Source organism: Zootoca vivipara, chromosome 1 (assembly GCF_963506605.1).
Source record: "Zootoca vivipara chromosome 1, rZooViv1.1, whole genome shotgun sequence".
Taxonomy (NCBI): domain Eukaryota; kingdom Metazoa; phylum Chordata; class Lepidosauria; order Squamata; family Lacertidae; genus Zootoca; species Zootoca vivipara.
In genome coordinates, this window is record NC_083276.1 from 69,450,275 (window position 1) to 69,465,142 (window position 14,868).

Genomic DNA, 14,868 nt, shown 5'->3' on the forward strand with positions numbered 1-14,868 from the left:
AGAACTCCTCATTAGATTAAACCTGTGGGCCTATGGACTGATTTCTGGGTGTCTCAGCAAGATGCTTTGAACCAAACAATACAAAATTTGACATCAACCTCCTACCACAATTCTGCATCAAACCATTTATTTTGCTACTATTATGTACAGTGGAGATACGCAAGCAATTCTTTATGGAGAGCCTCTTTTAAAACGTAAAAAAAGCAAAAATACCTACGGTGCTAACAGCAGAGATATTTGACACCTCTACTGATAGTCACATTTGAGATTTAAAATTGCTTATACTAAATATTGGGAAAGCAATAAAATACAGGACCTAAAATTATTGCTGCATTATGGTGATTATAATTATGATCTAAGCACTATGTGCTGTATAAAGCTGCAACTCCCTAGCCACTGAATCAATGGGATTTATGTCTGAATAGGCAAGGAGAGAATTGCACTGCGAAATGCATAAAAATACAAGTCTTTCTCAATGCTACAACTAATCTAGCACAGAGATTCTGCAACAATTGCATGATCCATCAGATCAGTCCCCAGCCCCAGCCCTGAGAAGCACAAAGCAAGCAGGCTGCAGCCAATTGCTAGTGATGATTCTGGAAAACATACTATTAACTACTTGCACCAGACCACGTAAGTGACCCATGCTTGTTCAGGGGTGGCTGAAAGTAATTTCATACATCACACCCCTAACCTGGAGAATGCGGCCTGATTATGGAACATGTGAAAATGCTGACTGGGCCCAAAATGAGAGGATGGGATATCTGATTTTCAAGTTCAGATTCCAAATATTATTTTGTATCAAGGACAAATTAGAAAACTAGTATCAACATTGCAGCCCAGGGTAACAGAGATCTACGCTGAGCATTAAACAAATCAATTGAAGCAAGCTCCAGCTATCAACATAAAATAACCAATGAAGTGCAATTAAAGTTTTACAAACTCACCTGTCTGTCAAGCTTTTGTTGTCGGAGATTGCTGCTCTCATCATCTAAAACACTGCCAAGATAAATAAATAAATAAATAAATAAATAAATGCAGAATTTACTCGTCTAACCACAGAAGAAAACCTTGCTCTTCTATATACAGTGGTACCTCGGTTTAAGAACAGTCCGGTTTAAGAACGATTTGGTTTACAAACTCCGCAAAACCGGAAATAGTGTTTTGATTTGAGAACATTACCTCGGTCTAAGAACGGAATCCGAATGGTGGAAGGGCACCGGCAGCAGGAGGCCTCATTAGGAAAAGCACACCTCTGTTTAAAAACAGTTTCGGTTTAAGAACGGACTTCCGGAACGGATTAAGTTCATAAACCGAGGTACCACTGTAGTAGTTCATAGGTATTGTGCACGCTCTGCAACAGGATTCCTTTTTTTTTTTTTTTGCATTACACAACCTTATTTGTAGCCATCACAAACTTTGACCATCCCTTCCCTAAAGACATTCAGAAGCAGCAATATTCCAAGTGTCTCTAAAGCCTGGCACATGACCTCTCCCCACCACCAAGTTCTGTCTGTGTGTGCCAGAGCTTCTCTCTGTTGCTTATCCCCACCACCACCACATCTCAAAACCCTCTGGAGTGCATGGAATACTCAGGGAAAAAAGAAGGATCTCTCATTTCATTGTGGGCAACCAGGAGAGGGTTGTTGCCGGAAAGAGATTTATGGTCACTATTGACATCCTGGTGCAAACCCTTGCTCTTCAATATTTGGATCACTTGGATGAAGTTAACCACAGCAAAACAAGGCCTTTTCAGTGGTGCTTCCCCAGGTGTGGAATGCCCTCTCTAGTGAGGTGTGCTTGTCTCCCATCATTATTAACTTTTTAGGGAAATTAAAAACATTCTTGTTTTCAAACATTTGGTGGCTTAAGAATACTGTTTAAGGTAACATTGAGATCATTGGATGGAAATATGTTTTTAATTGTAAGTGTTATCAGAACGTTTTGATCTGTTATACAGTGGAACCTCGGTTTATGAACACCTCGGTTTATGAATTTTCGGTTTATGAACACCGCGGACCCATCTGGAACGGATTAATTCATTTCCCATTACTTTCAATGGGCAAGTTCGCTTCAGTTTATGAACGCTTCAGTTTATGAACAGACTTCCGGAACCAATTACACCCATGCTTCAGTTTATGAACGCTTCAGTTTAAGTACTCCGCGGACCCATCTGGAACGGATTAATCCACTTTCCATTACTTTCAATGGGAAAGTTCGCTTCAGTTTATGAACGCTTCCGTTTATGAACAGACTTCCGGAATCAATTGTGTTCATAAACCGAGGTACCACTGTAGAATGTTTTTGCTTTGTTTCTTGTTTTTAAATTGTATAAAAATATGCCACCCTGAGCAACTTGGGGGAGGCAGGGCAGGGCAAAAAAAAATCAATAAGTAAAAAACATGTGAGTGTACGGGTGTTAGAGTCAGGGAATGATAGCATTGTAGGCATGGTTGCAAGGGGCAATCTTTCACACACATCCCACCATACACACAGAGAGAATCTCCAAACTGAGCCATTAAAAAAAGCAAAGATAAAGATAAAGTGTTCCAGAATCCGCCAAATATATTAAAAGAGCAATATATAATAGCAATATATTAAAAGAGCTAGCACAGATGACAGTTCACTCAAGGGCTTTCTGAAACAGACAAGTCTTAACAAAATGTAAGAAATAACACAACTTGGTGAATGAATACCACCTAGCCACTTCAAAGTTAAATCCAGAGAATGGTGCGAAAAATCAAATCACAAACTTTACAAGAGTAAATAACTGTATGGCAGATCAGCTGTTAACTACATGCGAGATCTTATTCACAAATCTCCCACGTCACGTCTGGTTTGGCCCAGAGAGTCATCACCTTGTTGAAAGGGCTGGTGCATCCCATAGTTGTGCAACGCAAAGCTTTGCCGCAGACAAGTGTTTGCATGATTAATGGGACTTCTTTCTCTCTGACATTCAATATGACAAGCTGGGAGTGCAAAGGGATAGAATGGCCGGTAATGAATTGAATTAACCTCAAACCTGCCTGCCAGAGGGCTCTGATATATTTACACAAGCACCAGATTTATAAGCTATTGCTATCCTGGTCACAAGAGATCTTCCGCAGCACCTTAGATAACCTTATTTAGTGCTGATATACTACATTTCTCAAACAGCAAATCTCCACTGCTAAGTAGCTGATCAGTTCCCAAACGATTTCCTGTAAAAGATTATGGACTTGCTTAATGTTTGTATCCAGTGGCAAAAATGAGGTCAGAACTGGGCCTCAAGTACCGTACATTTCTATTATTTTAGTAGGTCACTCTCTGCAGGGAAGCCAGTACCCCACTATTATTGTCAAAGGGGCAGACATTCTGCCTTGAGCTAGTGACTAATGGCCCTTGATTTCATTTTCCTGGACTTCTTGATGCAGAGATTGGGATTCAGTGACTGGTGGGTCAAATTAGTCACTAATAAAGGGATGTTTGTCATTTTAAAAATACAGGTTTCTATCTTCAGAAAACCTCCACAAAGCTAGTTCTGAGAAGAGAGAGTTTATCAGCGCTTAAGTGAGGGTCTGGTCGATAGAGCTGACACAGATCCTCCCTCAGCAATGTGGCAACCTACTAGAGGGAGATTTAGGGGAGATGACCGGCTCACCCACAGGAGGTGCTGAGCCAAGAGGGTGCCACAGGCAGTGCCCAACAATGACGAACAATGAAAGGCAAGAAGCAAGAGGCGCCAGATTTGGGTGTCACACAGAGCACCAGTGAAAAATTTAAAGCCGAAAGTCCACCACTGCAACATACATACACTGAGAGATGATCCAGGCTGCAGGGTCTCCTAATACAACTGGTGGCTTGTACTCTCTAGCAATAAAAGGTGAAGAAGACTGTCACATTGCTTTATTGGGAGCTACATCTAACATCACGTATAATACTGTAACATCAGAAGTGATGGAAATTCTGCAATACAGTCATACCTCGGTTTAAGAACGCTTCGGTTTGAGTACTTTTAGTTTATGTACTCCACGGACCCGTCCGGAACAGATTAATCCACTTTCCATTACTTTCAATGGGAAAGTTCGCTTCAGGTTAAGTATGGACTTCCAGAACCAATTACACTCATACCTCGGGTTTTACTGTTGTTTTCGTTACAAACCACTGAAGAAAAAGGACCACTTTCTGTCCATTTACAAGCTGATGTAGCCTAAAAGTCTTTAGTCAGTATAACCTAAAACTCCTTACATTGAAACTCAGATTTCACCTTTCCATTTCACCCAAAGTGCCATTGATTATCACAATTTCTTTCTTTTTCTTTTTTAAAGGTGAGTTAACTGGCATTTAAGATGTAATTAGGTCATCATCTGTGACGAGTCAAAATTTCCTTCAGGCAAGGCATGTTTTGCCCTCTTCATCAGATCAGGCAGAGTCATGTGGTACCCACTGAAAAGCTTACTGTGTAGTGCCCATAATGACATGGGGAAGAAGCAGTCTAGAGCCTGGCCAAACAATTATGCTTGTTGCCACCAGCTCCTTGCTTCTCCAGCTTTCCAAGCGGCTGTGGGAGGTCTGCAGTCTGGGGGTTGGCTGGTTAGTCGGAAGCTGCAGATAGTTATGAACATTATGCAATAAGTTCCTGCGGCTACTACATGCTTCTCTGTCATAAGAATCCACTCACTGAATAGACATTTCATTCATAATGCAAATTACTTAGCTATATTAGGGATGCTACAAATAGCTTCTAGTAGAGGAAAATGAATGTATTACACATACACACTCTGCATGCAATGTAAAATAAGATTCCTTGAACTAATTCTGCAACACAATTCTGTTTAAAATTACAATATTGCGTGTTGAATCAAAGATGCAGGGCCTGTTTTTCATTCTACCTTGTGGATGTCTGACTTGACTAGGAACCAGGTGGTTGCATTAATATATGGAATATTTGCCCCTTGGGCCTCTAGCTTATGTATATAAAGGGAGTGCAAGTTATATTTGTACCACATACAATTCAAGGTACATACATTCAAATCCAACCTGAGATGCCCATTAAGCACATAAATGGAAAGGGAGCAGTGAATTTTACCTATAGCACAACAAGTATATTGCAGAGGCTTGCAACCACCTCATTTTGACATCTCCTAACCCGTTTTTTACTCCAATGCCATTCCAGAGAACACTTGAAGAGAGTTAGCCAAACCTGAGCGTTGGCCTCCTTGAGGTTTTAATGCCTAATTCAAACCCACTACAGTCAATGGGAATTGACAGCACAACTTCAGTGATCTAGAACAAACTTTAATGGGCTCTTAGGTGTACATTTAAAATATGTTGTTTTGCTAACATTTATTCACAGTAAATGAGTGGTTTTGCTTCAGTCAAAATATTTTTGTCAGGAATTCCCCCTTAAGAAAAAATATTGCAATAAATGTTTAAACTATGTTACAATCTAAACCCACTGCACTTTCCCAAGTTTCACATTCTTAAGATGGTTCAACAAACCCTTCAAATTTTATTTTATTTTTTAAAAAGAAACATTTTCATACTTCAAGATGTAGGTGGTGTTTCAGTATATGAGACACAAAGGCATATCCTACATCACATTTCCCACACAGCTTTTTCATTTGCAAAGCCCTGGAGCTGCCACCTCCTTATGAAAACATGAGGAACTGATGGTGTATCAAGCACAAATTGAGCTTATTTTAAAATCCCCCCCACAGGTGAATTCCATACTGATATATGAAACTGAGACCAAGGCACGTACTACAGACACCATCTGGAGGCTGCTTCATTCAGACCATTCCACATGGCAGCTGAGTTCATGCAGCAAGCAAAAAGAAGCAAAGACAACAAGGAGCTGTTATACAATCCAAACCAACGTCACGTTAAGTAGGGTGGACCTGTGTGCAGTTATAAAAGGAAGATTCTGCTGTGCCCTCACAGTGGCTTCTTTGGAACAAAGTGCCCAGCACTGATCTTCCCCATCATTTGTAGGGCTGGAGGATGATCACAAATGCCACCTGCCATGGAAGCAGAAGAAGCTGTGGGGCACAGAAAGCCCTGGTACCAAGAAACATCATGAGGCAAAATGTGGACAGTCAAAAAAGATGTGGGGGGAACTGGATGAGATATTGAGGTGCATGGCAGAATGGGGGCAGTGTGGTGTAGTAGCCAGAGAGTTGGACTAGGACCTCAAATCTCCACTCAAACCATAAAGTTCACTGGGTGACCACAGGCCAGTTGCTGTGTCTAATCCTAACCTATCTTGGAGGGCTTAGTGAGGATAAAATGTGGGGGGGAGAGAGAGCTTTGAGCTCCTTGAAGGAAAATGAAATACAATAAACAAACAAATAAATGAAATGTTAACAGCTGTCAGGGTCCCCTTGAAGTTTCCCCTTTGTTTGCAAAATTTGTCTGAGAATATGTTGAGGATGCTACTCAAGCAGGCAATAGTAGTTGCTATGTCCCTTATTTGACAGATCCTCTAATCAGAGTATTTTCTAGAAGGAAAGCCTCAAGAGCTGTTTAAAAGTGTTTATTCTGAATATGACAGAAATAACTTTGGAAGGGCAACTATTCATCTTGGGCTTCCATCTCCTAGAGAGAAACACAAGGTCACTCAAATGTCAACATACTGCTGTAGTAAGGTTCAGACAGATGCTTGAGAGTGCTGTAAGAAATGAAAAACAGTTTCACTCTTGCTTTTTTTATTGTGGTGCTTTGCTTTGAAATGGCTTTGAAATACTCTTAGCAGCCTGAAGAGGCGATGACTGAGCTGACATATGGCATGTTCAAATTGTGTTACAGGCCAAACCCCTCTGTGCTAGGAGTTCAGCATCACTTATGCCAGCTCCGTGACAGAGGCTTGGTTTACTCTGTGTGCAAGGAAAAGGACAATCCAATAGGTCAGGATAAAAGGCGGGAGTGCAAATGCAAAGGGGGGAGGGCAACCACAGAATCCTCACAAATATTGATAGATATATGCAGCACCACACAGAGATGAAAGCACTATTGTCATTTCTTAAACAGCAAGTGTTGCATGCCAACCCCTTCTAAGAAACTTGCTGCATTTGTATTTTGAGGAGAACAGAATACAGTGGTACCTCGGGTTACAGATGCTTCAAGTTACAGATGCTTCAGGTTACAGACTCCGCTAACCCAGAAATAGTACTTTGGGTTAAGAACTTTACTTCAGGATGAGAACAGAAATCGTGCGGCGGCGGCAGGAGGCCCCACTAGCTAAAGTGGTACCTCAGGTTAAGAACAGTTTCAGGTTAAGAACAGACCTCCAGAACGAATTAAGTTCTTAACCCGAGGTACCACTCTACACTCTAAACTTTAGGACAGATTCACATACTGGCCTTCTGCATTGCAGCAAGCAATATCCATAGCAGGCATCCCCAAACTGCGGCCCTCCAGATGTTTTGGCCTACAACTCCCACGATCCCTAGCTAACAGGACCAGTGGCTGGGGAAGATGGGAATTGTAGTCCAAAACATCTGGAGGGCCGAAGTTTGGGGATGCCTGATCCATAGGAATGTGACATTGTGTGTCAGAAGATCTGGCGTGTCTTGCCTTGTGTAGATCTAATGAGCCAACTAGGCTGCCAGGCAGGGGCATAGTGCTGTTCTCTCATGTGGAGAGAGGCAATCTTTGAGGAGAAGATGCAACCAATGTTCCTTCCACCTCATTTCCCCACTGGCCCCTTCATCTTGCCGCTGCCTCCATCTGCTATGGGGCAAAACTGAAGTCCTACTTACCACCACAAGCACAGGAGGAGGAGGAAAGGCAAAGGGACCAGTGAAAAAAACAGGACAGGAAGCCCAGCAACTGTTGTGCTTTCTTGTTACCATAGAGATTTTAAAGAGACGGACAACAAGAGTTCTGGGTTGACAGATGGCAATGCAGGGGTTACTGCAGGCTCCCTCAACCTCGGCCCTTCAGATGTTTTGAGACTACAATTCCCATCATCCCTGACCATTGGTCCTGCTAGCTAGGGACCATGGGAGTTGTAGGCCAAAAACATCTGGCGGGCCAAGGTTGAGGAAGCCTGGGTTACTGTATTTACTAGACCAAAGCAAGACACTACCAAGGAGTAACTACAGTTTAACAAAGCCACACATGGTAACTACGTCCTGGGTTAAATATAATGAAGAAGGGGGGTGGGGAAGTCATGTGTGCTGAAAATCTGTTGAGAGTGCAGTGGATTGGAATAGGACAGCATGAGATGTAACGGTTTACTAGCCCAAGTCATGACAAAACTGAACTTCATTCTGTAGAAAACAAAACACTGTTATAATGCTGGCATTACATGCTTCTTTGTGGTTTAGCGGAGCACTATCATTTGAACACAGTATTCCAGTGCAATTTATTCCACAGAGGTTCACTTGCCTAAGAAGCACACAGACAGAACCATTTCAAAAAAATCAGAGTGAGCTGTCAACGATCTCATTAGTTTGCTGCTTGAAATGCTGACTGCAGGGCCTGTTCCTTGAATTGTTATATGCATTCTATAAATGCCAAAGTCTTGTTTGGTATATATTCAACATTTGTCAGCTGGGATTAATATACAGAATTTTGGACTTGTAAAGCAGGAGTGGGGAGCAACTGTCTCTCTTCCTTCACCATTCCTGGTACTAACATTTGAACAAGCAAAAACTCTGGCCTTTAGCAGCACTCCTTTCTGAGAGCTGTGCAGCAAACAGGACCAAAATGTCAACATGCCAGCTCATCTTTGCTTTTCTCACAGATCGCGCTGCCAATGAATGGAAAGATTTGTTCAACGTAAAGGGCCTTGCATCAAAGCAACTTGCTTTATCAGTTCCAAGGAGATACTAACAAAAATTAATGGCAAACTCCCAAAGATACACATGATTATTCCGGCCTCCTTCCTCTTTCCTCATAAATTTATTGATTGGTAATTAGCATTTTCCATGAAGGGAAACCTCTCCAGCAGGGACACACAAACTACTGAGAAGAAAAGCAATGGTGAAAGCTAGGGTACAGGATATTTGTGGGCTTAGAGAAAAGGCAGACACTTTTTCTTCCCACTCTCACCTGCCAAGACGAGAACCACATGAGAGATCCACTGCCAAGCTGGTCTAAAACCAGGTTTCAACAGCTGCAAAAGGCACGTGGAAAAACAGCAAAGGCTGAAAACACCTAATAATGTGGGCTGCACAAACCAGAAATGGAGCAGTATCGAATAAAATATATCCACTAGGCAAGGATTTGTCTTTGCACAATGAAACTTCTTCCCCTACCCCCAAATCTGTTCTAGGGGGTTCCCCCAAGTCTCCACCACAGATTTGGAGAGAGTGTGATGGACACAGGAAGAAGTGAATGCAGTGTCTTGTTTAGTCGTTTAGTCGTGTCCGACTCTTCGTGACCCCATGGACCATAGCACGCCAGGCAATCCTGTCTTGCACTGCCTCCCGTAGTTTGGTCAAACTCATGTTCGTAGCTTCGAGAACACTGTCCAACCATCTTGTCCTCTGTCGTCCCCTTCTCCTAGTGCCCTCAATCTTTCCCAACATCAGGGTCTTTTCCAAGGATTCTTCTCTTCTCATGAGGTGGCCAAAGTATTGGAGCCTCAGCTTCACGATCTGTCCTTCCAGGGAGCACTCAGGGCTGATTTCCTTAAGAATTGATAGGTTTGATCTTCTAGCAGTCCATGGGACTCTCAAGAGTCTCCTCCAGCACCATAATTCAAAAGCATCAATTCTTCGGCGATCAGCCTTCTTTATGGTCCAGCTCTCACTTCCATACATCACTACTGGGAAAACCATAGCTTTAACTATACGGACCTTCGTCGGCAAGGTGATGTCTCTGCTTTTTAAGATGCTGTCTAGGTTTGTCATTGCTTTTCTCCCAAGAAGCAGGCGTCTTTTAATTTCGTGACTGCTGTCACCATCTGCAGTGATCAAGGAGCCCAAGAAAGTAAAATCTCTCACTGCCTCCATTTCTTCCCCTTCTATTTGCCAGGAGGTGATGGGACCAGTGGCCATGATCTTGTGTGATGGACACAGGAAGAAGTGAATGCAGTACACCCCCCAAAAAATGAAAGCATTCCTAAGAGCATGTGGAATACAACAGACTAAAAACAAAGAACTACCAGTAAATCCTTGGCTCACGGACAAGAGTTAGATGACCAATCCAATATACACACCAAGAAGTGGAGGATTATCAAATGGATTATTCCTGAAAGAACATTTGAGTGCTTTCTCCAGGGTCAAATGAGCCAAAATATTATTTGCTATGATTTCCCTAGGCTAGACTATATTGAACAGTTTTAGTACAGATGCTTTAGGTACTGTACTGCATAAAGGTAAAGGTAAAGGGATCCCTGACCATTAGGTCCAGTCGTGACTGACTCTGGGGTTGCGGCGCTCATCACATTATTGGCCGAGGGAGCCAGCGTACAGCTTCCAGGTCATGTGGCCAGCATGACAAAGCCGCTTCTGGCGAACCAGAGGAGCACACGGAAACGCCGTTTACCTTCCCACTGTAGCTATTTATCTACTTGCACTTTGACGTGCTTTCGAGCTGCTAGGTTGGTAGGAGCTGGGACCGAACAATGGGAGCTCACCCCATCGCAGAGATTCGAACCGCCCACCTTCTGATCAGTAAGCCCTAGGCTCTGTGGTTTAACCCACAGCACCATCCACGTCCCTTTACATTTGCATAGCTGGCAATATAGCTCTCAAGAATAAAAAACAACAGCAATAAATGCATATGAAAAGAATAGGAGAGTTTAGTTATTGCTTCCATCCTGGCTTTAGCTCTTCAGAACACAGCCCTTTGGGAACAGCCCTTTGGGATCAGACCAGAGGTCTAGCCAGATGCCTGCAAGTAAGGCATGACCACAACAGACCACAACTACTCATGATCCCAGGCAAGTGGGGTGTTCAGAGGCACGTCACCTCTGCACTTGGAGGTAATATATACCCATCTTGAGCAGTAGTCATTGATAGGCTTACAGTGCAGTCCTAACCATCTCTACTCAGAAGTAAGCCCAAGTGAAGTTAGGGGTGCAGCCTTATTTTCCTTCATGGAAGCTTCCCTACTAAGTCAAATAGCAGGGGAAGAGGGACCCAGTTTGAAATAGGGGCTAAGTGTTAAAACAAAAATCCTCCATGATGACAACATGCACACCTGTGGCTGTTTTTTCTTTCTTTCTGAGAATACATCAGGAAATTGTTATAAACATCACTTCTAGCTTGGTCCATAAGCATGTGTAGAATTTCCGTGCCAGCTCATAACTTATCTATTTGCCCAGGCATTTTAAAGTTGGCATTTAGTATGCTCTAATTATTATTAGTTGCATCTAATTGGTTCCCCCCCCCCTTATTATACTTGTATTGTACTGTTCTTTGTGGAATGTTTAATTTCATCCATGCCTATTGTGCACCAGCCTGGTATCTGCATGGATAACGAACAGTCTAGAAATGCTTTTAATAATAATGAAAAAGAAAATTAGAAACCCAAAAATAAAAATACAAAAAGCCATGAGGGGGATTGTAAATCTTTTTTTAAAAAAAACCAAACATGGCTTTTTAAAAATACTATAGGCAGAAAACCATTTTCCAGGTTTTTCTACAAGCTAAAATGACACTCATTTCACAGCTGTCACATGGATGGCAAAACTCTTCAATAGGGGAAAGATACTGTATCCCCAAAACTCTATGTGGCAAGAAACACACCTGGAAGTGATTCTCACTCAAATGGGGATACTGGAAATCTGCTTGAAAAATGGGGCTTCAGGTTTATCGTCTCCCCTCTTCTCCCATTTGCTTCCCACCCCAACATGCCTCACCCCAGAGGATAATCCAACACAAATGAAGGGTATGTGAATAGGGGGAGAAGAAAAAGGCCCTGTTGCACATGTGGATGCCTATTGATGCTACAATGGATGTCACCTATTTAGCTAGAAACAGGATGTACCAATCAAACTGCTTTGGGCTGGAATGTATGCAGATTCTCATCATCTGGATTGTGAAGATTCCGTAACATCTGGACAGGAAGGGGAAATGATTCCTTGACACCAGAAGGGGAAAAGAGTGAAAGGTTTTCACAAACTAGGTATACCATGGTTGTGCCTGAAGTTTACATAGTCCAAAGTCTTTCATGCTTACCCGCAAACCAGATACATATAAGGGAAGTGAGGGAATGGTAATGTGAATGAACATCACACAGAAGCAGCAGTGCTTCTTGGATTATACCAATTCTTATTCAGATAATGTTGCAAAGCCCGAAAACAACAAAGACAGAACGAATGTGCTAACTATACATACCCAAACCTACTTAAGTGATCAAAGCTCAATGGAAGTACAATAAGGACTAGAGCAGTGCCACAACACATTTGTAGAGTGATACATCATTGGATTGAACTCTGTTTGTTGAAGCCTGCTTTTAGAATACAGCTTCAAACAGAATACATGTTTTTTCTGTTTAGGGCTAGATTAAGATATTATATTTTGACAGTCTCACAAATCTTCTGTCTATAATGTTTGTGCATTGCTGCGATGGAGGAAGCATTTTTCCCCCCCATATACTGTAATGTGAATTCATTTATTTTACTCCCAACTGGGGCATTTTCAACATTGCTTCTGGTGTACAGTGTCAAGTTTTACAGGCTTCTCCTGCAAAGGAGAAAAACATTATTATTTTGAACAGCCACTGTTTGTTTGAGTCTTCAGAGAAGGTTCTAATTTGTGGATGCCAGAGCTCAGTGCAAGAAATCTATTTTCAATCCTCAAGTTAAATCACAGGACATATGAAACAATAATAAATAGAAGTAATTCGGAACATGTTCAGAGTGATATACCCTTTCCACTGAGTGACCACATTCTGTCCCCAAACACTTTAAGGAATGTGTCTTCAAGGACAGATGGTATTGCTTTAGGCAGACTTGAAACACTCTTTCTCATCCCATCCTCTCCGTCAGGAGCATATATCTGTATCTAAACAGGAAGATACAGATATGTTTTGCAAGCATCCAAACAGAAAACCAATGTTTTAACCATAGAGCCTTCCAGAAATAAACACACAAAGCTTATATCAGTTTTGTTTTAAATTTGTTCCAGAGTAATTGTGAAACAAACACTGAACTAGAACACACATTTGCTTTTCCTTCCAAATTCTCTCCCACATTAACGGAATTCAAACTGAACACAAATGCTCCTCTTCTCATATCACTGCTCCTCTTTCTTGGTATAATCCAAGAAGCACTGCTGCAATATACTGGGGATCCGACTTCAAGACCCCCCAAAAAACCCTTTAATTTTAACTTTGGTCTGGATTACAGACCTTAATTGTCTCACTAAAACTCCAAGTCAATTGTTACTTTAAGAACACATTCATTTTATGAATAATAATCTTTTATGTTCTATTTTAAAACCCCATTTTGGAATACAGTTCCAATTTGTGCTATGCTCCCAGGTAGCACCTGCCCACATATCACCAAGATTCTTTTACACAATACAAATTTGGGGGAAATTCAAATTGTCAGAAGGATAGCCTGATGCTTGTGGAATTCCATAATAATACAGAAGTGATAAGTAGAGTGAAATGTTCTAAGAATCATGCCCTGTCTTGCCACCAGAAGTATTAACACTGTGTAAATCTTAATTAGGATTGTAATTTGCAAGAAGTTTAATACTTTGCAATTTGTACATCACATTGCATTTAAATCAGGGTGTATATGGGGTTCTGCTGTAAGACTAAATCTATTTGGTATTGCCGAAAAACAAACTCACCATCAATTCATTGCTTCCTTTTTAATACTAATTAGTACATACATAGTACTCATTCATTTTTAATCACACACCTGTAATTTTAAAAAGTCATTGTGTTAATTTCATTGTAGTCATATTTATTTGCATTTAATTCCTTTATACTGCCCACAAGCATAAATATCAAGGCAATGCACAGCATAAAATACTGCAAAACAATACAAAATAATCACAATAATGATAGGCTTTTCTAAAACAGATAATTGAACTGGATAGGCCTGCCAGCATTATTCCAGCAGTGTTTTGTACAGGAAGAAAAAACACACCACATGAATTTCAAAAGCCCATTATGCCATTTATTCTATTGTTAAGCACTAGATGAGAGGGGTAGGCAGCAGCTAGTGTCTGCCCTGGATTCCTATTATCTTCTAAATAACATTCAAGGTGTTGACCCTGACTTATAAAAAACTAAAACAGAGAACTTTACAAACATTTTTGGAGACTGATCCACACACACACACACACACACACACACACACACACACAGAGAGAGAGAGAGAGAGAGACAGACAGACAGACAGACAGACAGACAGACAGACAGACAGACAGACAGACAAAACACTTTTTCTTTCTTTGGAGACTCTTGACACCCTGAGCTAGAAACCAGCATTCAACAGTACAGCATCTTTCTTTACTTCCTGAGTTAGCAGGACACAAGTGCATCACAACAGCATCATTAGTTCTATGAAGTATCTATTTCAGTGTTTTTCCCCCTCCCATATTTCCATGACTTCCATTGTTCTGTCTAAATCTATTTTTTCCTGCAGATAACAATAATTGCTCTGGTTGCTTACAACGGAGCCAGTAGAAATGATTTAAATTACAAAGATGCAACAAAGGAGATATGCTACATGGCTTTGTGGGCAGCTGGAAGTTATTTATCAAATTTTGCAACTTGTATTGCAAAAATTCCTGCCATTTTTTGTAAACAGGTGTGGGTGGTTTTTTTTTTTTTTTTGAAGAGGTGTGTCTTTCAGGATGACAATAATACTAAAAAGGAATGAACTCTACCTCATGTCAACATATATAGAAGACTTGGATGAGTGACCTGGGTGGGCCTGACCTATCTCAGCTGTGTGCACCTGGGTAGTCAGTA

The 14,868-nt window shown here is 41.4% G+C and overlaps 1 protein-coding gene across 3 annotated transcripts in view; it reads right to left on the bottom strand.

Moving 5' to 3' along the window:
- Nucleotides 1-14,868, bottom strand: part of TUB (TUB bipartite transcription factor) — a 124,636-nt gene that overhangs the window by 38,592 nt on the left and 71,176 nt on the right. For all 3 annotated transcript variants that reach the window (XM_035119782.2, XM_035119805.2, XM_060275879.1), the window contains exon 2: nucleotides 948-999. In XM_035119782.2, coding sequence (XP_034975673.1) covers nucleotides 948-999 — 52 coding nt within the window. The remainder of the gene's footprint in view (nucleotides 1-947; nucleotides 1,000-14,868) is intronic.